The sequence below is a fragment of the Dermacentor albipictus genome, chromosome 4 (genome assembly GCF_038994185.2).
Source record: "Dermacentor albipictus isolate Rhodes 1998 colony chromosome 4, USDA_Dalb.pri_finalv2, whole genome shotgun sequence".
Classification (NCBI taxonomy): Eukaryota; Metazoa; Arthropoda; class Arachnida; order Ixodida; family Ixodidae; genus Dermacentor; species Dermacentor albipictus.
The window spans coordinates 67,549,872-67,577,483 of record NC_091824.1 but is presented as its reverse complement, the minus strand read 5'-3'; the positions used below and the strand labels follow the sequence as shown (position 1 = coordinate 67,577,483).

The 27,612-nt window shown below is 46.0% G+C and overlaps 1 protein-coding gene across 4 annotated transcripts in view; it reads left to right on the top strand.

Annotated features, from left to right (window-relative positions):
• LOC135902081 (uncharacterized) overlaps positions 1-27,612 on the top strand; it is a 651,905-nt gene that overhangs the window by 224,396 nt on the left and 399,897 nt on the right. The window contains exon 3 of one of the 4 annotated variants that reach the window (XM_070537065.1): positions 16,265-16,435. The exons of the other annotated variants lie outside the window; for them this stretch is intronic. Within the exon in view, the coding sequence (XP_070393166.1) occupies positions 16,265-16,337 (73 nt within the window). The 3' untranslated portion in view covers positions 16,338-16,435. Of the gene's footprint in view, positions 1-16,264; positions 16,436-27,612 lie in introns of those variants that run through there. 4 annotated transcript variants of the gene reach the window in all.

The window sequence follows — 27,612 nt, the reverse complement described above, 5'->3', positions numbered from 1 at the left end:
AGGAAAACGCACCAGTGGAAATGTATTTCGAATCCAACAGCGTAACCCATTAGCGTATTGCGTCCCAGCAATGAACTAGCTCGCACCGGTGGCATTGGCTCACGCGCCGTGGCTTGAAGCAGGGTATGTGTGCAGTTGGCGTTCCTTGTTTCCCGTTTGGCGAGCCTACACTTTCACTCATCCTTTCAATGCGTTTATTGCGAACGCGGCCTACGGAATCGTGTGCACGGCGGCGTGTGACCACGGTTCCGCCGGTGCCGCTCATTTATGCCAAAGACTTTAATTGCTAAGCTCGCTTCAGGTTTGTTCCGCAAACGAAAAGAAAAAAGAAACAGAAGGAAAAGATGAGCGAAGGCACGGCAGGCGAGGAAAGTTTTCAGACAGATCGGTTCTCCACTTTTACCCCTGTGGCTCGGGCTCTGCACATGGGTTAGCAGCAAATTGTTCATGCCGCAGCGAGTAGCGTGGTCGTGCGCAAGGACTGTCGCCTGGCCCGGCATCCGAAAGAATCAACAAAAAGCAGCTAGCAGCGTCTGTGAGCAGTGGCATACAGTTGGAAGCACGAACTGTGTTGCTATGTTTTCAAAATAAGCGTACAGCGCCTCTGCGTCGTCAACCGCGCAATAGTGCGCACGTATACGCACGTGCCGAGGAAGCCCTGGCAACGAGTCGGCAGCGCACAGCTGATGGCTGAATGGCGGTTGGAACTGAGAGCTGCTCTTCGTGAGAGTCTCTCCCTCTCTCTCCCACTCTCTCTTTCTCTCTCTCTCTCTCTCTCTCTCTCTCCCTCTCTCAGGGGAGCGGGCAGGGAATGTACCCTATGCACCGGGACATTAGGACGCACCCCTTTGTGCCCTCCTCCCCGCGTTGAGCACTGCTACGGGGACAGGCGTAATCGGCTCACGACGACTCATAACGGGTAGGTAACAAGCGGCGAACATTTTTTCCGCGTATAGAAGCGGCAGCGCCACTATGCCCTCTCTTATCTGTGTATGGACGATCAATCTTCCGCTTTCGTCGGCTCTCTTCCTATAAGCGAGGCAACCAGAGAGCACGACAGTGTTTGCACGTCGTGTTTGCTTCTGCAATAGCTTGCTCCGTAGACCTAAAAGATCCTCTAGGTTTTGCATAGTTTGATCAAAGGCAGATGTAACTTTTTGAAGGCAGGGGTACGGTGGCATATGGATAAGTGATCTAGAGGGTGCTGTAGTTCATGTTCTAGCTGAGTATTGTTGTTAAGCAGTGGAGTAGGGCAGGACATGTGATGCTGTAGGGGATGTGACCTGGTGGTCGGATAGAATAATCGAATGTCTGTCACGGAAAGAGTAACATAGTCGAGGTTCGCGGATGACAAAATGGGGTGATATGATTAGTAAATTTACAGGGTGGATGGCACTAGATGAAACAAGCTAGGGATAATTTTACACCGCTGGGAATAGCTTTTGTCTTTATGGTGACATGATGCATACTAATGAATACGAGTATAAGAACTACAGCCGCACTCGGTGTTTTCCTCTATTATAATAAACACAATTAATAAAATTGGCTTTCGGCACAGACACTAAAAGTGTGAAATATCTTTACCGAAACCCAGAAGCCTATCACGCAGAATCAACATTGCGAACTCACGGTACGAAATCAAGATAATTGGACGCAATAATACTGCTTTCTGCGAGAAGTTGTCGGCGCGCATCGCTTGGAAGGAGAACAATGACATGCCTTAATGCAGTCCTAAGTTATCTGAAAGATGTTGTGTTGCATGTTGTTAGCCCCACATGTTCCTAGCGTCTCCTCTCTTCAGAGGATGGCGCTGTGATAGTTCTTTCGTGCAGCACGTGCCTCTAGGCCCTTGTATTTCAAGGGCTCTGGCGAGGCAGCAGTGCTCCAGGCATTTTAACCATCTCATATATTTTCTATTGTGCACACATTCTTTTACGATGGATTTTAATGTTCATAGTACTCGTCATCTGTCATCGCCATAATTTTATAGCAAGTAGATTTTACGCACTCTACAGCGACTATTTTTAGGCCACTTTACAGCCAAATCACATCTTCCACAATACATCGTCAACATCACCACTTGTCATGGCGCTCTTTGGCCAAACCTGGCCCTTGCGCCACAAAACAACACGCATCATCATCATCATCATGGATGCAACAATACCGCTTTCCGCGAGAAGGTGTCGGTGCGCCTCGCCTGGGAGGAAAACAATGACATACTTTAGATGAGTGCGAAAAAGAAAAATCGACGGTATTAAAATCAGTGGATGAAACAGTCCAAAGGCAAGAGGTCGGCGATCTGTTCTGCCGTTTATCCAAAGGGCAGTGGGACTAGAAATGTGCTGCGAGAAGAGAAGCGCGAGAACGAGAAGGGTCGATGCCACTGGAAGTAAGTGAAATAAATCCCCTTTTAGTAGCAACTGATGTTTGGACGTGTGCGGCACGGCATAAGTAATGGAAGCCGGCCACGGCTAGGTAAATAAAAAAAACGCCACAGTAGAATCGTAGCGGTGACAAGGAGTCGATTTATAGACAATAATACTGCGACGGCAGTTCATGTCTGGCCATGCTAAATGTTTTTTTTTAGGCGATGTTTTGTTTTTTTGCCTACTCTCCAGGTTTGGCACCGCCGCTGCTGTCTGCTGTTGGGTCGGTTATGATTGATATATTTATGGGTATACAGGGTGTCCCAGCTAACTTTAGCGTGTGTTTAGAAATATGCGAATGCCACGTAGCTGGCCAGAACCAAGGTAATGTTGTTTGCCGTTGCTCAAAATTTTTTTTTCATTCCGCCTAATTCGATAAATAGTATTGATTATATATTTCTCCGATATTAAAATTAGATGTAAAGTGTAAATGAGAAAGTTGTAGAGCGACATGAAAAGCTCCCGAGACAGCGTTCTGTTCCTCAATACGTGCTACATAAATGTTTTGTTCCGAGCATGAAAGAAGCCTGTAAATATACGCAAAGTGTCTCCAGCGGCCAGTCGCGCGGCAATTTTGCGTGCATATGCAGGTTACTTGCACGCTCTGAAAAGCACTTTTATGTAACACGTATTGAGCAACAGAAAGCTGCATCGGGAGCTTTCGTGTCGCTCCAGAATTTTCTCATTGACACTTTTCATATAAGTATAATATTTGAGAAGTTGAGTAAATAACCAAGACTAATTATCCAATCAGGCGGAATGAATAAAATAGTTTGAGTATCTCCAAGCAACGACAAACATTACCTTTGTTCTGTCCGGCTACGGGGCGTTCGCATATTTTAAAACTCTATCTAAGGTTAGCTGGGACACCCTGTATGGATCATGGTGCGGTCTTGTACTATCGGCTGGAACAGGGAGACAGAGGGAATAAAACGACAGGAGAAGAGGTTAAACAAGTTTCAGCTGCTTTGATACCTTACATTGGAAGACAGACAAGGCGGTTGAAAAGTACAAAGAGAAGGGAGAAGGAACGGAAGAACAACTTTTGCTCGTTTACTCCCAGCGTTAACCGCAACATCACACGTTGTTGCACAGCTCAGTCGCAGTGAGCAGCGCTTTTGTGGCTCGCAGGGCGGATGATGTCCGAATCCATTATCATAGTATATTTGCCTTCTCTGAAGGCTACTTCGCGCAGTAACCTTAAAGCGGTACGCAATGTTTCTCTTTCGTCGTCGAAGGAAGGGCAATCGATCAGGATATGTTCTATAGGGTCTCGTCACAATCGCAAATGTTCCACGGCACACTGTACATCATGCCGACACAGAAACAGTATACGTTTGCGGACCTGAAATGGACGTTGGTTGGACGTTTAAAATGGACTCGGGACCTTCGTGGACCTGAAATTCATAGAAAAGAAGTGCTTCGTCGTGGGTATGGCAGGGCCAGGGTAACAACTCATCGTCCACTCGCGCGTGTGTAACTGTGTGTGATGTTAAAAAAAAAATTGGAAGCCTTGAAATAGAAAAGGAGAAAGTGTTAACTGTGACAGCCCGATCATATTTTTATAGCTTCGCCACAGTGTACACGATAATTGTTTTCTTCATTATTTTTGAGCCCAAGCTGAAACGTATTTGAGATTTCGGCGCATTTTGCTTGCTGTACACCCAATGTTATTTAACACTTTTTTCTTTCTGCGAGAACAATTTATCAGTAAAAAGTTGTCTAACGAATGCGTATACTCAAATTCTTTCGCCATAAAGTGCACGCAGTAGATTAAAATGAAATCCCTTTCCAGAAATTTTCAACCCAGCGTATGATATTTTAGCTTTTCCAGGTTACCGGTACACTTGCTCTATTGAAAAAGTTGTTTTTTGTAATGCTTGTATTGCGATAGTAAATATATCGACATTCATGGCGGATTTGCGCCGCCGTCTTGTTCCATGCTGGCCTAAGAACTTTAGCGCTGGGGCGTTAGCATTATAAGAGTGCGTATGCGATTCCCAAAAGAAACTGCACTGCACATGCAACCGTGTTCAATGCAAGTTAAACAGTCATGTGTTTAAGTGCGCGTCCACACAACAGTTCGTTGACTTCTTCACATTCACATCCGGTTTTTTTTATGTATTCATGCTTACCATAGCCAACAGGGCACAATTCAGGCGAACCTGCCCATAGTTCTCCCGTTCTCTCTCTTAGTGGAAGGTCTGAATGTATCAGTTTCCACTTCACGGAAGTTCAATTCCAGAAGGCGCGTGTTGTCGTGGACCACCACTGACGTGGCCGACTGTCTTAAAAATCGTGACAGCCACTGTAAGCGTTGACATGGCCTCCTGGCGATCGTGGTAGTCACGAACGCCCCCAAAGCGCGCGCGTACCAGAACTCTAGCGCAGTTGCAGCTGCCGCAGCCGAGGACACTACGAGCCAGACGTCGATTCACACGCTATTCCGACAGCGCAACAGGTTAACGCGTTTCACACGTGAGTGCTGTGCCATGTAATATGAATGCGCTTACCTCTTTTCTCGACATAATTCCGGTTGCTCACGCGTCAGTAGATAATGATAATTAAAGAAGCCAACACGCGCGAAGGCATCTCCTTTTTTTCACAGACGCATTTGAAGCAACGGGGAGAGATTGCGGGATAATACATACTACTAGGAAACCGTTCCTCGATGGCTGGGGCCCCAGGGCTCCGTTGCTATGGGTGACATCGCGAACTAACTGGATCAGCTGTTGCTACGAGGACGTAGAATTTAACCATGTCTCCGATAACGCGAAGACATGGTAACGCGAAGACCCCCCCGCGATTGAAATTGCGCAGACAAAGCGAAAACAGTTACCGAGCACAGCACAGAGGCATTCAAAGGGAAGTCCCATCACGAGCACCACTGCTGTAAACAATCGGTCGGTCATATCATTTGTGATGGTTGGCCACGGGATTGGGGTCCACGGCATGGCAACTTCTCGGAGAAGTTGTGGCGTTTCCCCACAAAATCTGTGCAAGTGTTCTTTATTTTGTCACTCTCCCTCCTTTTTTATTCTTTTTGTCTTCTTTGGCTCATCGGGGTTTCAATCCGAAAAGAACCGATTGGCAGTCGTCAATGCTAAGTCGACCCTTGGGTACTTTCCAACTTGAATTGCGATCACGAAAGAAGGAGTTTCGTAAAAAGAACGACGTGGCTAAACGCGTAATTAGCTCGCACTCTCCATCTTAGAGGTAATCCGCGGCGCGGTAAATGTCTTGGCCCGTAGCGATGGGTGTTCACTTGATATATGCGCTGTCTTCTCGCTCATCTAATTCATGAGGTAACGTAATCTCAAGTTACGAAGTTCTCTTGCTGAAGTTCAAGGCTGTGCGAAGGGTTTGCTACCCTCTTTGGCGTTCTTGATCACGCCAGCGTTGCGATAGCGAGTGTTCGCGGTCATCAAGGGAGACCTGTTCATGCTTGCCTCAGCGTGCGTGACAACATGCTTGTTACTTAGTCAACGACTGTGTGATTCAATTCATACGGCCAATAAACCTACGAACATACCTTCTGTAGTTTAATACTTTGCTATCGCTATCATTACTTGGCCTGTTGGGTGAAAGTTCAATTCGTTTCCATTTATTTCCGCGGCAACGTTCTGGCATGATGCTACAGAGACCACCTAGTTTTTAGCTCATAACTGCACTTATAGTAGTTTCCAGGCTTAGTCCTTAATATACCGTGAACATATGCTTTTTGTCAAGTTCGGTACACTTTGCATTACCAGAACAAATCTTCAGTATATGATAAGCAGGCGTTAACGTAATATTGTCTCAAGTTTCATTAGTACAAGGCGTATTGGTGGACTGGTATGACATTACTTTGTGAGAAATGCTTCGGTCATGCTAGAAATTGCTTCTCTTGTTTGGTATACAACTCGGGCCTTTTCCTTTACATGAAGGTGTTTTCAAAAAGACGAACCAAATTTTAAGATATATTAAACATTGCCTGTGAACAACGCCTCTTCTGTTTTCTCATAAAAAGCTGCACAACATAACGGTGTTGCTCGTTTACCACCGGACACATGGACCCTTTAGCAAGCGTTAAAAGGATTTCGAAAGTTGTGCGGCATCGAATGTGTAGCATTTTATTTAGATGCTTACAATAACACAGCCTACTCACTCACTGTAGCTATGCGCGTTGCCGCAGCTTGTTTTTTGTGTAGAAAATAGGGCAAATATCGTCAACTGACCATGAAGTGTTACGCAGGCGTACGCAATCTTGCGTATCTTGCTTATCTTGGTGTTCACTGCACTGCCTCGGTCATTTTTTTTATCGCGTTTCTGTCTATAAACAGGCACAGTACTTGTGAAAACTTTATGAGAAACAGGAAAAGCGCTAGAACTAGCGGCAAGAGCATGAAAAAGGCTGAACTCAGTAAAACGTTGAAGTATAAGACGAAATCACGCCTTGGCGAAATTGGTGACACTTACGCAAAAGTAAGCGCTTCGGCAGCTCGACGCAAGATATTTCACGATTTCTTGGTTAGTGATCGCACACGATGTCATATATGGGGTCCTCAGCATGAACACGTAATGGAAGCCCACTACTCCACATTACTCGCCATATATAGGGATGAAATTTACTGAAGTACTGACGGAAAAAGATAAGGCTTGTCGTAATGCTTTTTGCTTCTTGATGAGCCTGTGTCTTTTTGTGTGTGTCACGTTGTGCGCATGCCTGTGTTGAGTATTATTTTTGTTCTCTCATTCTTGCGAAGCTTAAAACTCACGATGGCGTGGTAAAAGAGTTGTTTTCCTACTCCATTTATTACGCACTTATTCAGAATGCTCGCGCTACGGAATATCTCCCCAACCCCCGCCCTTCCATTCTTTCTCCCCTTCAAAGTAAAGCATGCATGCCCTACTTAGGGAACGTTGCCCGGCGTGTTTCTCGAGGTCGTGTTTCTCGATTGCTCAGAAGATACCTCCAGAGTTTTTATCCGCTATGAGCAGCGAGAGGGAAGTGATGCCCTGAGCAAGCGATCGAAGCGGATCAGGTGAGGCGCCGATCGCCTGCTCCTTATCTTGTTTTAACAGCGGATTTTCGCGCGTCGGTTCTTTACGTTTCCCCTTACTTTTCGTTTGCTCGCGTCTTCCGCTTTGCGCCGGCGAACCAATGCGGAAACTTCGGTTCACCTTGGCGAAAACGTAAATCTTCAAACATTCATAAATCTACGCATTTCTGCGTAATTTGACAAAATTTGGATATGCGCATAACTAAACGGCGCCGTTTAAGAAGCCCATGAAATACAAAAGCAAGAACAACAAAAGACTTTAAAAAAATTCTAATCACTTGGCGCTACCTTGATTTGCAAAGAAGTGAGGCTAAGAGAAATGAACGAAAGTACAAAAAAAAAGTCGGCAGATCACACGCCCTGTGGGAATCGATGTTATGCGAAGCAGTGTGCGGGGAGCCTACAAAGTTAACGGAATGGAACGACCATGAGAGCACCAAGACTTAGGAGACAGTTTGATAACCTACATGACACTCATGTCATGACAGTCATGCCATGGCGTATTATTTATGTTCCTCACGCACTCTTGTTATACTATGCCGATTTTGGTAAATGCCAAGACGTAGGCGGCTGTTTGTTGACCTACATGACACGCATTTCATAACCCATCATTTCCCCGCAGGGGCGTCTGAGTCAGCAGGCGTTTGGTGTGTTGCGACACCACGGACCCGAGCACACGAGGGTTGGACCCTCCCGCGTGTAGTCGTGCGCGGCTTAGCCGTGTCCGGGGAAAGGGGGATCCTGGGAGTTGAGTCAATGCCGGGTGCTTGGACCTTTACGGCCCCCCAGCGGCGGCAACACACTCCTTTGGCCTCTGCTTCGCGTAGACGGCACCTCCGGCCTGACCCGACCGGGGGAAATCGGCAGTCGCCTTTTCCTGTCCTCCCCTATATCTTTCACTTTCCTATCTCCTTTCTCACAACTCTCCTGTCTCCTCATCTCTTCTTGCGTTTTCCCTTTTTTCCTCGGTGGCTAGGGTTAACCTTGTGTGGCGAGCTGTCCTGAGTTCAGCCATATTTGGTTATAGTTGCGTTGTACAGCTGGCGTGGGGAGGACTTGCCTACAAGTTCCTCTCTCGTCCCCTTGTAGGGCTCCATGGTGGGTGGCTGGCACCGCGGCCGAATAATACATTTTCCCATGGCACCTCCTCTTTCCAAACCAGATCGCCCTCAGAAAAGAGGGCGGACCGATGTCACTGCTGATTTTTTCCAAACAACCAAAGAAGTCTTCCCTAAGTATCACGTGATACACAGTGAAAAGCTAGAAAAACCGGCTAGAAAAATATCCCCGTTCACAGTAGCAAGATGTCTGAAAGAAGCCATAGGCACCAACTATAAAGTAACAAAGCTCGCTAGCGGTGACTTACTGCTAGAAATCCAAAGCAAAGCTCAAGTATGCAAACTTGCTAACATCGTGTCGTTTGAAGACATCCCCGTCTTAATTTCAACCCACAGATCGCTGAACACAGTGCGTGGGGTGATTTCTGAAATTGACTTTTTGGATCTGTCCGAAGAAGAAATGCTAAATGGGCTTTCCGAACAAAATGTCAGCAACGTTCAGAGAATTAAAATAAGAAAAGACAACAAAGAGTTACCTACCAAGCATCTAATTTTGACTTTCACTTGCTGCACACTTCCAGAGACAATTGAAGTTGGGTATACGAAAGTTGCAGTTCGCCCATACATACCGAACCCTCGACGTTGCTTCAACTGTCAGAGATTTGGCCATGGCTCCCAGAGTTGCCGTGGTCGCAAAACCTGCGCGAAATGCGCATCCAAAGACCATGCTTCTGAAATATGCGAAGCAGCACCTCGCTGCGCGAACTGTGAAGGAGAGCATGCTGCATACTCCAGATCTTGTCCCTCATGGAAGAGAGAGAAAGAAATCATTACATTGAAAACAATTGAGAACATTTCATTCAAAGAGGCTAGAAACCGCATCCTAGTTAAAAGCAAGTTTTCACTGAAGCCGAACATGAACTTCGCCGATGTGGTGCGACAGGGCGATCCACCACACCGGCCTCCGGCACCTGCCCAGACCACACATAGTGAGGCTGGGACGGAGCCATCCTCGCCCCCGGTGGTAGCAGCTCACGCTGCTCCACCAGCCGCAAAGCAGGCTATGCCGTCCGTCGAGTTGGCAAGCCTCAAGGCCTCTGCCCACGAGGAGAGGTCTGATAAAAGTGCCGACGTGCAGTCTGCACGACCCTCCAGCGCCTCTGATGAGGTAATGGAGACGAACCAAGGTGGTTCCGTGCCGTCAACGTCACAGGGACGGCGAAACTCCTTGGATACTGCGTATAAGGAAAACCCCCGAATCACGGGGCGAAAACCAATTAAACGTATCCCGACCCCACACACATAAATCAATATGGCGTTCCTAATACACTGGAATTGCAGAGGACTCCTAAATAATTTTAGTGATATAAAAGAAATAATCAATTCTTTCTCTCCTGTAGCAATGTGCCTACAGGAAACGAACTTAGGTCCTAAGCATACAAGTGTACTAAAAAAATACAAAGTCTTTCGCCGTGACCGAGAGCAAGCAAACAGGCTCTCAGGAGGGGTAGCCATCATTGTACAAAGTGGCATTGCAGCTCGTGAAGTCAAAATAAAAACTAAATTTGAAGCTGTGGCAGCCACTTTGCTCTCATACAAAACGATTACGGTGTGCTCTGTGTATTTAGAACCACACCTAAAAATAACCCTTCATGAGTTAGAGGACCTGTTCCAACAATTACCAGAACCCTATCTGGTAGTTGGGGATTTTAATGCGCATTCCAGTTTTTGGGGAAGCGAGAAAACAGACGTAAGAGGACAAATTATAGAAGATTTTATTTTAAGCAATAATGTTTGTTTGTTGAATTCTGGCAAATCAACATACTGCTCCCCAAGCTCAGGAAAGATGAGCTGTATTGATTTATCTTTTAGTTCACCCTGTATTTTTAACGATTTTAAATGGGACATCATAGATAACCTATATGGAAGCGATCATCTACCAGTCATAATCACTCTTCCATCCTCACCTGCAATCATTCCAAACAAACCACGACGATGGAAGCTCCAAGCAGCTGACTGGACACTGTTTAGAGAAAAAGCCAATCTAGATGAAGTCTTTTCTGAAGACCTTAGTGTCGATGATCTAAATGAACAACTCACAACCTGTATTTTAGCCGCTGCCCGTTTAGCTATCCCCCAGACTTCAGGAGTGGTGAGACAAAATCACAAGGTGTGGTGGACTCGGGAATGCAAAGAAGCAAAGCGAAAACAAAATAAAGCCTGGGGTGTCCTTCGCCGATATCCCACTCAGGACAACCTCCTAATCTTTAAAAAGGCACGAGCTAAGGCACGATACGTCCGCCGTAATGCCGAAAAGTCGTCATGGCAAGCATACGTTTCATCAATAAATAGCACAGTCACATCAAAACAAATGTGGGAGCAGGTACGTAAGCTCCATGGTAGCTACTCCCCATTTACAATTCCTCTCCTGACAACCCCTGGCATCCAAACAAGTATAGAGGAACAGGCCAACATATTAGGAGAACATTTCGCTGCAGTCTCTAGTTCTTCACACTACACTGAGTCATTTTTAAAATATAAGAACGTGGCTGAAAAGCAAAGGCTTCCGATTAGTGGCAGCACAAATGAGTCGTATAATGGTTTAATCACTCATCAAGAAATCACTAGAGTACTGTCTGCCGGGAAACAAACTGCACCAGGGCCGGATGAAATTCATTATGAAATGCTAGCACATCTTTCCGAATCCGCTATAAATGCACTTCTGAATTTTTTTAATAAGATACTGTTACAAGGGAAAATACCGGAGGCCTGGAAAAAAGCTATTATTGTACCCTTTTTGAAAACCGGAAAGCCACCGACATCTCCCAGTAGTTATAGGCCAATAGCCCTTACCAGCTGTCTGGCGAAATCTTTCGAGAGCATTCTGAACATTAGATTGACGTTTATTCTAGACTCCCGTGAACTACTCGACATCCATCAGTGTGGTTTTAAAAAAACGTGCTCCACAACTGATCCCCTCATTCGACTTGAAAACACAATTCGAGAGGCATTCATCCATAGACAACACTGCCTTGCCGTCTTTTTTGATCTAGACAAGGCTTATGATACTACCTGGAGGTATGGCATTCTCCGCGACCTAGTGGATCTGGGCATTCGTGGCAGGATGTTAAACTGCCTGCGTGACTTTTTGTCCAACCGTTCCTTCCATGTGCGCCTCGGTTCAACTCTCTCAAAGAAGTTCAGTCAGGAAAATGGGGTACCACAAGGGTGTATCTTAAGCACTACACTCTTTATTGTAAAAATGAATTCCCTAGCACAAATAATTCCGAAATCCATTATGTATTCAGTTTACGTTGATGATCTCCAGATAGCTTGCTCATCAGCAAGCATATCAACATGCGAGAGGCAAGTACAGTTAACAATAAACAAACTAGCAACATGGGCAGATAAAAATGGGTTCCAGTTTTCTCCACAGAAAACAGTGGCCGTTATGTTCTCGCTGAAACGAGGTTTACAGGCTGATCCCACCCTACACCTTAATGAAACCGAACTCCTAGTAAAAAACGAGCACAAATTTCTTGGCATTACATTTGACAAAAAGCTAACATTCCTACCTCACATAAACACGGTGAAAAACAAGGCTTCTAGAGCACTGAACATACTTAAAGTCCTTTCACGGAAACGCTGGGGCTCTGATAGGGCATGCCTTCTACAAATATACCGCTCCGTCATACGCTCCTCCTTAGACTATGGGTGCATAGTGTATGGCTCTGCCAGATCATCATATTTGAAACGATTGGACCCAGTACACAATTTAGGCTTACGCTTGTCAACTGGTGCCTACAGGACATCGCCCATAACCAGTTTGTATGTAGAAACTAACGAACCCCCACTTGCCGACAGAAGAAGCATGCTGACATGCTCGTATGTTCTAAAAATCCGTTCCTTGCCCAAACATATATGTTACCCAATAGTTAACAAATGCCCATCTAGAATATTATTCACAAACAAACCCCAGGCTATCAGACCACTCCTTCTCCGTTTTGAAGAGAAATTACAAGAGTTGCATGTAACGGACACACTGCCTGGTATTGCCCAGAAACCCGATCCACTACCACCATGGTATTGCTTGCCTTCTGTTTGTGACTTCTCGTTAACACGTTTTCAGAAAAAACTAACCCCGCAGGAACATATATTACAAGAATATTTAGCACTAAAAGAAAAATATGTGGAATATACAGCATTTTACACCGATGGTTCCAAAGCTGCACACTACGTGGGATGTGCTGTGATACAGAATAGCTGGGAAGAAATAGTACGGCTGCCGCAATGTGCATCAATTCTCACTGCAGAGAGTCATGCAATTTCCATGGCTGTGGAAAGAATATTACATGAAAACATTGAAAACAGCATCATTTATACAGACTCACTAAGCATACTTACAGCACTTCAGCCTAGGAATGCAGTTCTGCCAATAATCGGTGACATCCTACACAACATAACAGAAGCCGCGAGGCGGGGACAAAACATCAAATTTTGTTGGGTGCCGAGCCACGTAGGAATCTGTGGAAATGAGAAAGCAGACGAGAGTGCAGCGAAAGCTCGCAATAAGCAAATCAAAAACATAAGAATTCCTTACAGAGATTGCATGAAATTAGTGTGCCATAAACTGAAAGAAAAATGGCAGACCGCATGGAACAATCAAACGAACAATAAGCTACGCCTTGTTAAACCCGTCATCGAAGAGTGGAAGTCATGTTCACACCAAGAACGTTTTATTGAAGTTGTCTTATGTCGACTCCGCATTGGACACACGCACCTCACCCATAATTACTTGCTGACCAAAAAAGACAAGCCTGTTTGTGACAAATGTGGAGACGAACTTACAGTAACCCACATTTTACTCTCCTGCAGGCAACTTGAGACATTGAGAAAAAAATATTTTACGCCATTTTACAGCGAACGCATTCCTTTTCATCCTTCATTGATTTTAAGCGAAGATGCACTGGTTGACACAATTCATGTATTTAGCTTTTTAAAAGAAACCGGTTTTCTTGAAAAATTGTAAAGCCTGACCTTGTTCTCTTTCACATCCAGTGACACACCTCGTCCACCTTCTCATGTCTGAGAAGAACGCTGAGGTGTTTATTTAATTTGTTGGAATCCTCGGGGTCCTGTATCAGAAAAGGACCTTTTGAGGCTACCCAGCTTTTCCCTACATTATACCTTGCTGTTGGCGCATGATGGCCTTAGTTGCTTATGCGCCATTAAACTCAACATCAACATCAACATAACCCATCATTTATGTTCATCATACACTCTTATCATACTATGCTAATTTCGGTACATACCAAGTTAGCGAAATGACCATGAAAGCACCAAGATATATCGGCTGTTTCATGACCTGTATAACACACGTCATGATATCCATGTCATAAGCAAATCATTCATGATCTTCATACGCGCTTGTTTATACTATGTCAATTTTGGTACATACCAAGACGTAGTCAGCTGTTTCATGACGAACATGACAGTCACATCATAACCCATCATTTATGTTCGTCATACACTCTTGTTATACTATGGCAATTTTGGTACCTACCAAGTTAACGAACCGATTAAGAGGTAGGCGGCTAGATAGAGAGATGCTGTCGAAGTGGCAAATGTTCCGAATGGTGGGAGGAGGCAGGAAATTATTCGCATTTGAAACTTGGAGGACGCTTAAGCTTCGCCTTTAACAGTGGAACGCGACAGCATTCAAAGATCTCTCACTGTTTATCACGATTCCCGACAACTGCCGCTTATGTAACCCTAATGTTGGCCCAGAAACGCTGGCGGTGAATGCTATGCACGAAGGCGACCTTCCTGGTAGCCTCTTGCGTTGGCCGATCCGGGAGGTAGTTTACAGCCGCGCCAAAAATACTACATCATTTTCAGGTTTCTGTTATTGCTTCACTTAGAACGACAGAAAGCTGAGCTAGTTGGTGAGGATTCTTTATGCAAAATAGAAGTGAGGCGTGCAGACAGGACACAAGAGTAGAGAAGTGGACAACATGAACGCTTCGCGTTCATCGTACTACACGTTTCGTCGCAGTCAAGATTTTTGAATATAGTAGAATAGTAGCTTACATGAATATTTATAAAATGCCCAGGGGCCCCGAAGCTAAGGCACGCGTCATTGTCTGATGTGGCTTTGGGCCACCGAGGCGCACTCGTACAATCATAAGAAATACAAATTTCCCGCACGGCAATGCGGGTAACTGCCTCAGACTTAAAAGAATAGCGATGAAAAACGACAGCGCACATTTTAAACCAATATCATAATGTAAGAAGAATGAATAATATTACAAGCAGGATAACAAGTATGATTTATTTAAATGTTTAATTGGCCTAATGAATTTCCTGTCTTTAGAGGCAACGCAAGCAAAAGCAAAACGACCAAGAGACGTTGTCATGACATATTCAGTCATTCGAGAAGCGTAGTTATATGAACTGTGCGGTACAAGAAAGCGCGTCTCCCCGAAGTTGCAGGTACTGCATTGAAGCTATTTTTGCATAAATGCACAGGGAACAATCTGCCACTGACAGCATCGGAGTGGTACCAATATCAGAGAGCATCGGAGTGGTACAGCGCTTTCATCACTACCGACAGAGGGATGCATCTAGCATCCTTGTAATCTCTTCCGATACCCAGTCACCCCTCTTTCCCTTTAAAACTCTGTCACTGGTGCAGGGAAGCTGGTTAGAACACCCATAGAATAAATATTACGCTGTTATATCAGAAAAAGCTACAGTATCATAAGGAGGCCATACACCAAAGCATGGTCTAGTCTACAGAGTCTATAGATTATGCTATGGCTTTAGGTGTAGTTGCTGCTGCATCATGTTTGGGCACTGGTCGGTCGTGTCGCCACCCCAATTGGTTCACATTCCGGTAATGCGGCCGGACGGATGAAAGCGGTATTAGAGGTCTTACAATGCCTACTTCTTTTGGCAATGTGTCACGCTAACGTGAAAGCAACGGGACACCCTGGCCTGCTCTAACCTTTGCGTTTAATATTCGTGGACACAAATTTACGCTAGATATTGAGCTATCGGGTTTACGTTTTGTCTTGTATGTCGGTCTCAGTGCGTTATAGACCCGTACAAAAATGTTCAGCTTAACAAATACTGATGCATAAATCGGTGCACCTCGCGTCAAGCAAGCGATACAAGATCAATAGAGTTAGACCAAGCAAACGCCGCGCGATTCACGTAGCTCCCATAAAAGCCAAGTTTCTACACAAAGGGAGGTTAAAATGCGTGGCGTTTGTATGATACCCTTTGTATGTTACATTACTTGTTCATTAAATATGATACATTTCTTTGTTAGTTAGTGTTCCTTCTCTTTTTTTCTCATTTCACTACGTTGTCCTATTGTATATTTCTTGCCGATCAGCCGGCATAATCTGTTATCGTAATAATATTTGCTTAATTATTACGTTCAATGATTCCCGCCTCCTAAGCACCAGTATTTTCACATGTACATATTAGTGGTTGTGGTGGTGTGCTCTGCATTCTTAGGGCAAATATGGGAACAAATAAAATTGATGAAAGCTGGTGCAAATAAGGTATAGCATTCGGCAGGTGACTAGTCGCATATTCCGGTATACTCGTGGTCTCGACGCGTATGCTATAAAATAATATGAGAAAGTTATCTCGCACAAAATACGCATGGTTGCTTTCAGGGAGACTTCCTGCAGAATTGCGAGGTCAATCAAACTTCATTTTCTTCTAGGTACCCCCAGTGGCCACCGGTGGCACAAAAGAAGGACCGGCAGCCACGTGTGGCGAGTATCGCCTTTCAATAGCTAAAACACTGAACTGTTAGGCACCACGTCATATGTGCGCTAACTTAATTCATTAACTTTTAAAATTTTTTTTCAATCCACAGACAGCCAATAAATACTGGTACAGACGAAGCATAGCCTCCTGTGCATGACATGTTACATATTCTTTTTTAGTGGAGGTCTCGACCCAGATATTGTAACGTGTATAAAAAAATAATAAAAATAAAAGCCACGTAAACTATGCACTTACCATTTCCACCGCACTGTATGAGCGCCTGCAAGTGCCATAAAACATTCTTTCTTCTTATATTTTTTAACAAGTTTTCAAAGATTTCGTTGGCGTTGTGGGGAGGTTTTGACGAGGCTTTAATCGTGACAAAACGGCAGGTGTTTGCAGTCCACGCTGTACTGCGGACTTGGACTGCGCAGCCGCAGAAGGAGACCTATTCAAAGACGTTCTCTAAGCAGCAGCTGGTGTTCAGCGGTGCTTACAAATTCATAGATAATACGGGCACACTGAAATCTGATGTATTTTTGGTTGTTTTCTTGTTTTTGTGCAGGCATTCCGATTGTCAATGGGGCTCATTTAGATGGTGTTATTTACTTTTTAAACACGTCGGTTTTACCTTTTTTCTACACGTGGGTCGCTTCCCAGTTGGTGTATTTCGCTTGTATTTCTTGCTGCAAACCTGTTATCGTAGCATATATACACTCTCATGAAAACTAAAACTGTCTTTTCAATTTGGCTTTGGTCCGAAGCAAGTTTATGGCACGAAATATAGCTGCGCGCGCATTCTGAAATATGCTATGCTATTAAATGTGATTTTGAAATATGCTATGCCTATTACATTGCTTTTCGCGTTTCGTGCGTGGTCAGAAAGGCGCTTCGGCCCCGTTATCAAGGGGCTTTTGTTATCGATGGGATCAGTCGGCCTTGAGATACGGATAATAAGTGTGACGTGGAGAGGAATGAATAGCTGCAAAGCCGCAAAACCTGCTGTTGGCGCTCCTTCCGTACCATTGTCAAGGTGATGCGCTGTCTCATCGATTTTGTGACAGGCAATGCAATTGCTTTCAATCAGCTTGTCTGAGGGTGCATGTAGGAGCACAGTCATGTGGTGTTTTCATATTTCGCGATGCTTGTTTGCCACTCGGAAAAAAGAAATGCACGCAATTAGTACGTCGCTGAAAACACAGCAGTTAGATGTCATTAGAGGGTGCTTGGGGGTGTCTACAAATGCCTCATTCACACTTCGATAATTGGGACAGTACTTCTCGAATAAGAATATATTTGCAATTGTCGAAATCAATTTCAGCAACGGAAGAATTTCAGACGGCTACTCCGCTGTACTGGAAACAATATGGTCAAGGTTTCTTCGAGTAATGCAACTGCTCTTTATTTAGGTCTTGGTGCGTGATAGTTGAGGCACCCTGTATACTCAGTAATGAAAATGAGGCCAAGCCGGATTAACTTAAAATCACAATCAACAGTAGTCATGCGCAAGAGCACTTATACTCGGACTCACAAAGTAAAGAGAGAGAGAGAGACTGCAGTTTCGACGGAAAGGCGAAGCAGTATTAGTAATAGCGAAGTCTACTACAATTACACGATGAAAGATTACACCAGCGAGGGACGCCAGATTCTTGGCGGTGGGAGAGGACTCAGGCTGTAAAATTGAACTCCTACAAAGAGGTCTTGTAAATTCTCATATAAGGCCGTCACTTCAGTGAACAATTCTTCGACGTCACGAAGTTTGAAGTGCAAGTATACATGTGGTTCAGAAGGCTGGCCGGGCCCCAGCACCCCCCTTCACACACACACACACACACACACACACGCACAGACACACACACGCGCGCCCGCACCGGAAAAATGAAAACTGTCCACCTATGGCAGGAAGTCCACAGCGGCTGAGTGAGGGCGCCTTGCTCGAGAGCTGCACAGAAGGTTGGCTTCCGGCCGGAAACAGACAATTTCCAGAGCATGCGGCGAAAGCAAGAGCGTCAGTGCAGAGACGAGAAGCAAAAGTTGTGTTCGCGAGTGTGTGCGCGAGCACTGCTCTTGTGTATACAAGCGCACAGGCGGCGAGGGAAAGCTCAGGCATGTTGACTCTGGCGCTATCCCCATCCAGTACGTGTGCGATGAAAGGTTCAACAGCCAGCGGCAAAGGAGAGACGCACGACAAGGCGAACGGCACCGGAAAGACGAAGTTTGGGCGTCTCCACTGCGGCTTCTTTGGTGCAATTATCTTGAGGACTTAAAGCAAAACAGTGAGCTACGACCTCAGATAGATGGTGGAGCGCGAGAGGAAAGGGCGAAGGTGATGGTGCTCCGGGTTGAGCGAAGAAAAGGCGCGGCAGAGAATCGATAGAACATGACGTGGAATCGTTGCAGGAAAATGGCACAGGAAGCGACAAGACGCAAACGCTATTGGCGGAAAATAGGAGATTGCGACCACAAACTGCGGAGAGGGGATCGGAAGTCCGCGAAATAATAGAAGCTGCTCCAGCTCCACGGTCGGCGACACAGGCCAGCACGGCACGCTTGCGTGATGCTTGCTGTAGCTGAACTTTTGCATGTAAGTCGATGAGCGCCTCTGTTCGAGCCTACACGGTGTTCCACATCACATGGGTGTGAGCCGTGGGTGATACTACGCGCTAGACAAGGACGCTTCACTTTGTATGAAATTTACTTCGAGTGGCCGTCGTACTCCAGCGGTCTCATGTCATGGGCTTTCTGATAGTTCGTGAAGTTTTATTACGTGACGGAAGCACTTGTCAGGCGCAGGACAGTTTGCGGCTACTTTTCAACATATTCTCCTAGATTTCCTGGACAACTCGTTGTGTTTACAGAGAGTTGACATCATATTTACAATGCTAAAATTTGGGAGCGAGAATACCTTTCTTAATAATTTCTTTTCCTAAATGGCCCCACAGGCCATTGTTTTCCTCAACACATAATCACCAGAGTAAATAGTTCAAATTTAATCAGGGATATGCCCACACACATGTTTCACGACATATTCTCGCGGAAGAAAGAGATAACTTTAAGTTTGGAATCTGAGTATCCCCCGTGCGTGTAACGTGCGCCTTTTATCGCACAAAATTATTTGGCACAGAAAATGTTCGCAACCAACTTTCAACTGTATTGAACCGGTATTGTGTATACTCTTGATCAAGGAATGATTGCACATTCAAATTTCGTTGTCTTTCCGGCAGTACATAGTACTACACTGCCAAAGTTAATTTTGAAGTTGGTAGAGATACTTATTTTATAAGAACCAGCAGATGGACTAAGCCAAATAAAAATTTAGGAATCTCGTTTACAGAGTGTTAGGTTTACCGGATGTCTCAGCCACCTTTAGCCAATGTTTAAAAATATGCCGATGGACTCTAAGATGACGCGACCAAATGCATGTTGCTGACTATTGTATGGAGGAAGTTAGACTATCTTTTGTATTCCGTTTAATTGCATAATTAGTCAAAATTAATTAAGCTACTTCTGAAGCAACGAAATTAGGCGGAAAATTCCAATTAGGCAGTTAAAGAGTGGTTTGCAAAACGTCCGATTAAGCAGCTTCTAACTTTCTATCTATTAAGTATTAGCTGTTCTCCGCTTACTGCAGATGCCCATGAAATAAAATTTAAAACATACCACATGACATGCACGCTTGCGCGCCGTGATTGCAGTGTTCCCACACGTTCCGCGTACAAACGACCATAGCATTTAGCAGGGTGTGCTGCTGGTTAGATGGTGGCAGGGCAACCGTTATCGCAACGCAAGTGATAAGGGTTGCTGGCGTAAATCGCACAGACAATGCCAGCGTCGCTGCCCTGGGGCTTTTTAAGCGGCACAACGCCCTGCTAACTGCTATGGCCGTTTGTACGCGGAACGTTTGGGAACACTGTAATCGCGGCGCGCAAGCGGGCATGTCACGTGGTATGTTTTAAATTTTATTTCGCGGGCATCTGCAGTAAGCGGAAAAAAAAACTAATACTTTATCGATAGAAAGTTGGAAACTGTTTATCTGACGTTTTGCAAGCCGCTGCGCAACTTTCTAATTTGATTTTTTCCTAACTTTGTTGGCTCGGAAGTTCTTTAATTAGTCTTACTAATTATACAATTAAGTAGAATACAAAAGGCGTACAAAAGGCTTGCTCCATACAATAGCCACCAACATGCATTTGGTCACGTCGCCTTAAAGTGCACCGGCATATTTTTAAACTCTGAGTAAAGCTGGCCGGGGCACCCTGAGTAATTTGTGCCCCAACTTACGACGTCAGTTAGAAATTTCTCCAGCAAACCACAACGGTTTCGTTTGCTCCTGCTTTCACAAGAGTTTAATGGTATAATGTCGTTCGTGAAAGGGCAACCTTCAAGTGTGAGAGGTGTAGCAAGTTACAGCACAGGAAAAAACTTCCAGTGGGTAAATTTATGTTGCTACTTAAAAGGAGGGCAGCGGAAAAAGTCTCCTTAGAATTAACATGCCTTCCTGGATTTATGGCACACACAAAAGCATTAACGACATTGTCACGAAAGGAAAACGCAGTTTTTGTGCGACATATTTGTACTTATAGTCACTGCACATGGTATGGTTCAGGCATTCTTTTTTCCGAATATTTCTTAGGGGAATGTTCCAAAACATCGACATCAGAAAATGGTAGCTAAACCAGAGCACACTATAATAAACTGCTCAAGAAAGAACAGCGAGAAGGACGTAAAGGAACAACGTTTGCATTATGATGACTGCACTGCTTAATCTGGACTGATGACTCCGGCTGCCACTACAGCACAGCAGCCGTAGATGAAGAGCTGAAATAAGGTGGAATGTTGTGGCAGTAGCTTAGAATTAGTCCCTAGAGAGGTAAAACGGTCGAGGTGTCTCATACTGAGCCTTTGTGGCTGTTGCCAATGCAGTCCTAGACAAATCGCTGGATCCGAGTGGCTGGCGAGTCATTGTGACAGTCGTCTTCGTTCCTATGAAAATAAATGGTCACGCGTCGTTCTTTTTCTTCGTTCTACTATCCCGATGCCGCTGGCTATCTTGTTCGAGGTGCTTGTCTTTCCCTAGGCGTCTACCGTCTCAGAGATGCCGAGTCACAGCAGCCGATAACAAGATTCGCGAGAAGACGCCGTCTACGTTGGCCCAAGTGCGCGGAAAGCTGCGTGCTTAAACGAATGGGCTCATGCAGCAAGATTCACCTCTGCGGGTAATAAAAAAAGGTTATGACAGGTCTTGGAAGAGATCCGGCGTTTCATGACAACTTAGGAGGTTTATTTTTGTACCTAGTTATCGAAGCCTAACACTTTGCGATATGGGTGCTACAGACCATTTCGCTGCTTGTTTTCTTTGTTTTTTTTCTTTAGCTTACTTACTTTTTCTATTTCGTTTAGCGTGCCTCTTGTGTGTTATGTTCCTGCTGTTTCTAGTTCTAGTGATTCATTGACTACTCCCGGTAATGGCGATGCTAGTTAGGAATTGTCCGTAACAACATTTCACTTTGATAGATTATGCAAACTTTGGAAGGTCAAGTTCTCTCAAACGCAACCACGTCCACTCGGATCGACAAACGTACTGCCGAGCTACACCTCTCTCAACGCCAAGTGAGGGGCTAACTTTTACTCCGAGTGCCGTATGTGTGACGCAGCCGTGCCACGTTCTGTGCACTTGAAACAAGCATGACCGAGTAATGTCTTCCTTCCTCTACATGGCACCAAAATAAGGCATGTGGGTAGTGGCGATTACAAAGATATAAGCGTTATTATTGTTACAAGTTTTCGGTGTAGCTTTTACATGCTGTAATAGCGAGCGATCCCCATTTCTGATCTAAATGAACGTTTCAAGTATAAAAAAAGAAATAAATAAAAAAAGTTTCGTGCTCGCTGTAAACACCCCAATAAACTCTGCAAACACAAAAGCACGCTTATTACAGAGCTCTTTTAATGCCTATGTATAACTCACAGTTAGATAGCGCACTTGCACTGCAAACTTCTATTCATAGGGAGCAGGGGATTAATTACGAAACGTCAGCAAGTATACCTGGAAACAACGATGCCACCAGCCATGTCTGCGTCACTTCACAAAATGGCTGACCGGATATTCAAAACTGACAGCGGCTTTCGTTAGTACCTTATCGGCTCTCGTAATCCCACGTGCTCTTGCGAATTGGTTTCTCACAGTCGATCTTTCTTTTCAACCACAAAAATTGGTCTCGTGACGATTGTCGCAAGGGCTTCTTTTTTCTGTCATGCAACTGTACGTTTTCCGACCACCGATCTTGTTCGCAAGCGGAAATCTTTCAGTGTGAATACGCATGCAGATACGGCAGTTTCACCGAAAGAAAGAGAAATGCAGGTTAAATTGCGCGGTTTCCCGAAATACGCAACAACCACCGAGATTCTGGCAAGTTGGGATTAACGCTTTTTGACTGGGTTATGCGAACAGAATGAAGTACGATTGTGAAGCACTATCTCTCTGTTAATCACCTTTCAGTCAATGTGGCATCCGTTCGTAGTCAGCAAGCATAGACTGGTTCCATAAACAAGTTTCGCACTTTTAATTCCAGCAGACTTCAAGTGCTGCATGGACACGTGCAGTAAGAGGAAATTTTGCCCAGAACATGGTCCAACTTCTGTATTCTAGTACCTGTAAAACGCAGAAATGCTGTCATCAACAACCACTGGGCCGATTCTAAAAAACTTTGTTGCAGTTAGGGTAAAAAACGTTGAATTATGTAGAATTATGTAGAATTATGTACATTTTTTTCTGTGTACCTATGTCCAATCTCAAATCATGAATGAACTTTGTTTGCCTGTATCTTCGTTCCTCATGGCGGCGAATCGCGCGAAGTTGTTCGAGGTCGAATTCGATGCGTGCGGGGCTTTTCACAATAGAATGTGTGGCAACCTCAAAAGCACCTTTTATTGCATCTTCGAGGCTGCATGGTATGTCGTCTCGATGGCAGTCTTCCACGATTAATTTAAAATTTGGCTATTTGGTGCATTGGATGGCTCCGGAGACATTGGAGCTAGTCAGCCCGTCAGTCGTGAGATAAGTTGGGATGGGATCAATTACCTGCGTTTCCAGTCCGAGAACCATTGATCCCTTCTGTTAAAGAAGCGTGAAACAAAGCTAAGTTCGAGGCAGTTACGACACGCTGCTGCTCCAAGATTGGTGGGGCTTCCATCATTTAACTGTGTTCTCGTTCCGAGCCAAGGGAGAACAATCTTCTGGTCATCGAGTTAATATTCGAGCTTCCACAAAGACAGTAGCGGGCATGGAAATCTCCTGAGATCACCCACAGCTGTGGAGTCATTGTCGAAATTTCCCGCAGGCGCTCGCATTTTAGACGACTTGATGGTGATAAGCAGGCTTCCATAATTGTGAATGTTACCTTGCTTTTCTTCGCAGTCAAACACACGTACTGGTTTTCATTGTCAGGTGACACTCGGTGATTAACATATGTCTAATCACGGCCAATAAAAACAATAGCCTTGATGCATCATCCTCGCACTGGACCTCTCCAAGGCTTTCGACATGGTTGCGCATAAACACATCCTGACGAAGATTTTGTCTCTCAACCTGGGCCAGCGGTTTCATGATTACACCAGATCCTTCCTCGCGGACCGCAAGGCACACCTCCGACTAGGCATGGCCATGGGAGGACCCGACGAACTAGGCACCTGCGGCACCCCGCAAGCCTGGGTCCTCTCCCCCCTCTTATTTAATATAGCCATGCACAAACTCTGCACTCGACTCGCTGCAATCTCGAACGTGGGTCACGCCATTTATGCGGACGATATCACGATCTGGGCGCCGCGCGGATCACTAGCCATGTTCGAACACTCGCTACAAAGCGCGTTGGAGGCTACCGAAGATTTTCTTTCAAACACGGGCCTTGAACTCTCCCCCGCTAAATGAGAGCTATTGTTATACCGCCAGTCCAAACAGGGGGTCAAAAACCTTGCGCCTCTGGAAACTCTGTCGATAGAAATTCGAGCTAAAAATTGGCATCCCATACCGAGGATGGACTCGGTCAAAATTCTAGGTCTCCTCATTGATGCCAAGGGCTGTAACTCGACGGCCCTCAACAGGCTCACTGGACAGGTTAGTAATGTCCTAAGATTTGTAGCCCCCGTCTCAAAAGAGGTGGTCTCAAAGAGGACAATTTGCTCAGAGTTTATCAGGCATTCTTCCTGAGTCATGTCATCTACGTTGCGCCTTACCTTAATTGGGGTAAAGCGGAAAAGACCAAGCTCGACTCCCTAATCAGAACTGGCCTCAAGCGCGTGCTCGGCCTTCAGCAGTTAACAAGCATTGAGAAACTGCTGGAGCTAGGACTCCATAACACCACCGATGAGCTAATAGAAGCTCACACAGCGGCTCAGATAATGAGACTTTCGTACACTAAGCCAGGGATTAGGATTTTTGAAGAAGCGGGAATCCAACCCAGGCATGAACTGGCGACCTAAGTTAGCGTGACCCGGGAAACCAGAAGCCGCATTATAGTTGATCCCGTCCCGCGAAACATCCACCCAGTGCATAACGAGGGTAGACGATTCGCGAGAGCCAAGTCCATCCTTGAAAAGATCAATCAGCAGAAGCTAGATGCCCTCTTTGTCGATGCTGCCAGATATGACAGTGGGGATAAGTTCGCTGTCTCGGTGGTTGACGCGGGGGCCAACCTGATCAATGCAGCTTCTGTTTGTGTGGTGGAGGAAGCGGTGATCGCTCTGGCTTTTCACAGCTCAAAAGTTCCCGCTATCGTCTTCTCGGACTCGCGCACGGCGGTTAGATCCTTCTCGTCCGCCATTATATCTGAACAGGCAAACAGTATTGTGATTAAAGCACTTCAAAGGACTAGGGAGAGCAGCGAAGGAAGATACCAAATATCGTGGTTCCCAGCCTATCTAGATAGCTCAATTAACCCGCTTGCATGTAATCCTAACGAGCAGGCCCACCGGAGAGCGCGCGATTTCACGCACCGCGCTGTCGCGGGTGGCCAGGCTTGGAGCTAGGTCAACATCCACAAAGATCCATTATGTACTTTCCACGAAATTGTTTCCCATTATCGACTAGGCAGGAGGAAATCCACCCCCTCACCCCAAGTTGAACAAACCTCAGGCTACCACACTCAGACTCCTGCAAACCCGTTCGTATCCCACTCCTCGAGCCGTTAACAAGATAGATCCTGAACACTTATAGTCGTGCCCCAAATGTGGTCACGACTCATGTTCCTTTAACCGCATGCTCTGGCTGTGCCCAGCCCTTAACGCCCCTCCACCCGTCCCAGCACCTGAAGGAACTTTGATTTCGGTTACTCTCTTTCACTTTGATATTATTCCGAAAATGTGGAATCGATTTATTCGCCCTCTTCTCAAGACAAGACTCTTCAGTTCCTTCATGCTTCGAGTATAAGGAGCCGATGTAACGGCCACATTTGGGCAAACGGCTGCGTAGACTTCCATCAACGCTATCCGTTACACCGCGATACACGATGGGTGAATTCAGGACGCACAGAGCTCGTTCGTAACACCCCCGCAGGGGCGTCTGCGTCAGCAGGCGTTTGGTGTGTTGCGACACCACGGACCCGAGCACACGAGGGTTGGACCCTCCCGCGTGTAGCCGTGCGCGGCTTAGCCGTGTCTGGGGAAAAGGGGATCCTGGGGGTTGAGCTGATGCTGGGTGATTGGACCTTTATGGCCCCCCGGCGGAGGCAACACACCCCTTTGGCCTCTGCTTCACATAGACGGCACCCCCGGACTGACCCACCCGGGGGAAATCGGTAGTTGCCTTTTCCTGTCTCTCTCTCCCTACAACCTTCGTCTTTTCCTTACTTTCCGCCTTTCCTGTCTCCTTCTCATTTCTTTATTACTTCCGACCTTCCTGGCAGCAAGGGTTAACCTTGTGTGAGTAGCCAACCTCGGTTATATCATATTGGGTTATAGCGGCAACGTACAGCTGGCGTTAGCAGGCCCTGTTTTTCAGACCCTGCAGCGTCCCCTTGTTGGACTCCATGGTGGGTGGCTGGCGTTGCTGCCGAAAACTACACGTCCACACATGGCTACTTCCTTCCCTCCACTACTTGATCGCCCTCAGAAAAGAGGGCGCACCGATGAAGTCTTTCAATTTTTCGGCCGCCAAAAAGAATCGTTCCCGCGTTTCCATGTTGTCCATTCCGCAAAACCAGATAAACCAGTAAGAACTATCTCACCCTTCCTTGTTTCTAAGTCATTGACTGAAGTCTTTGGTCCTGGATATAAGGCGTCGAGGATGGCAAGCGGTGATCTCCTCTTGGAGCTCCGCGATCAAAAACAATATGAAAAATTGTCAACATTAGTGTCATTTGGGGAAACCCAAATAATTATAACCCCGCACCGCACCATGAACACCACCCGTGGTGTTGTCTCTGATGATGACTTGATGGAGCTCACTGAGGCTGAACTCTTGGAGGGCTTCAGTGACCAGAATGTTGTAAATGTTAAACGAATTAAGATAAGGCGAGATGGAAAAGAGATCAACACGAAACACCTGATACTCACGTTCGGCTCAAGTGTCCTTCCCGAGTCCATCGAGGCCGGTTATATCAAACTTCGGGTTCGACCATACGTTCCCAACCCTCTCAGATGCTTTAAGTGCCAACGTTTCGGCCACAGTTCACAGAACTGTCGAGGCCGGCTGACTTGTGCCAAGTGCAGTGACAAAGAACATTCCTCTGAAACGTGCCAGAACACTCCACATTGTGTTAATTGTGATGGTGAGCACGCCGCGTACTCGCGGTCGTGCCCTTCTTGGAAAAAAGAAAAGGAAATCGTTACAATCAAGGTAAAGGAAAACATAACTTTCAAGGAGGCACGGAGGCGGGTATCATACCTGCCCAAGAAAACCTTTGCCGATGTGGCGCGTCAGGGGGCAGCGTCACAACGGCCTCCGGCGGCTGTCCGACTCACAAGCAGTGAGTCGGCAGTTACGCCTTCTGCCCCCGCGGCGGTAGCAGCTAGCGCTGCTCCGTCAACCGAGGAGAAGGGACCATCGACCTCGAAGGTGGGCGCAGCCGAGGCTGCCTCAACTTCCCAGGACCCTTCCAGCGCTGGCAACGGCCGGCGCAGCCAAATCCCTCAGGGAGCCCCATCGGCCTCCGGGCTGGTGGGCGCAGGGGTCTTGCCCTCCAAGGCAGGACCCTCGCTGGTAACTTCCCGCTCGCAAGAGCACGTGTCCGGCGCCTCACAAGAGGCAATGGACACTACACCTATCCTCCTGGGGCGCCAAGCGCCTAAGGAGCGGCGAGGTTCACT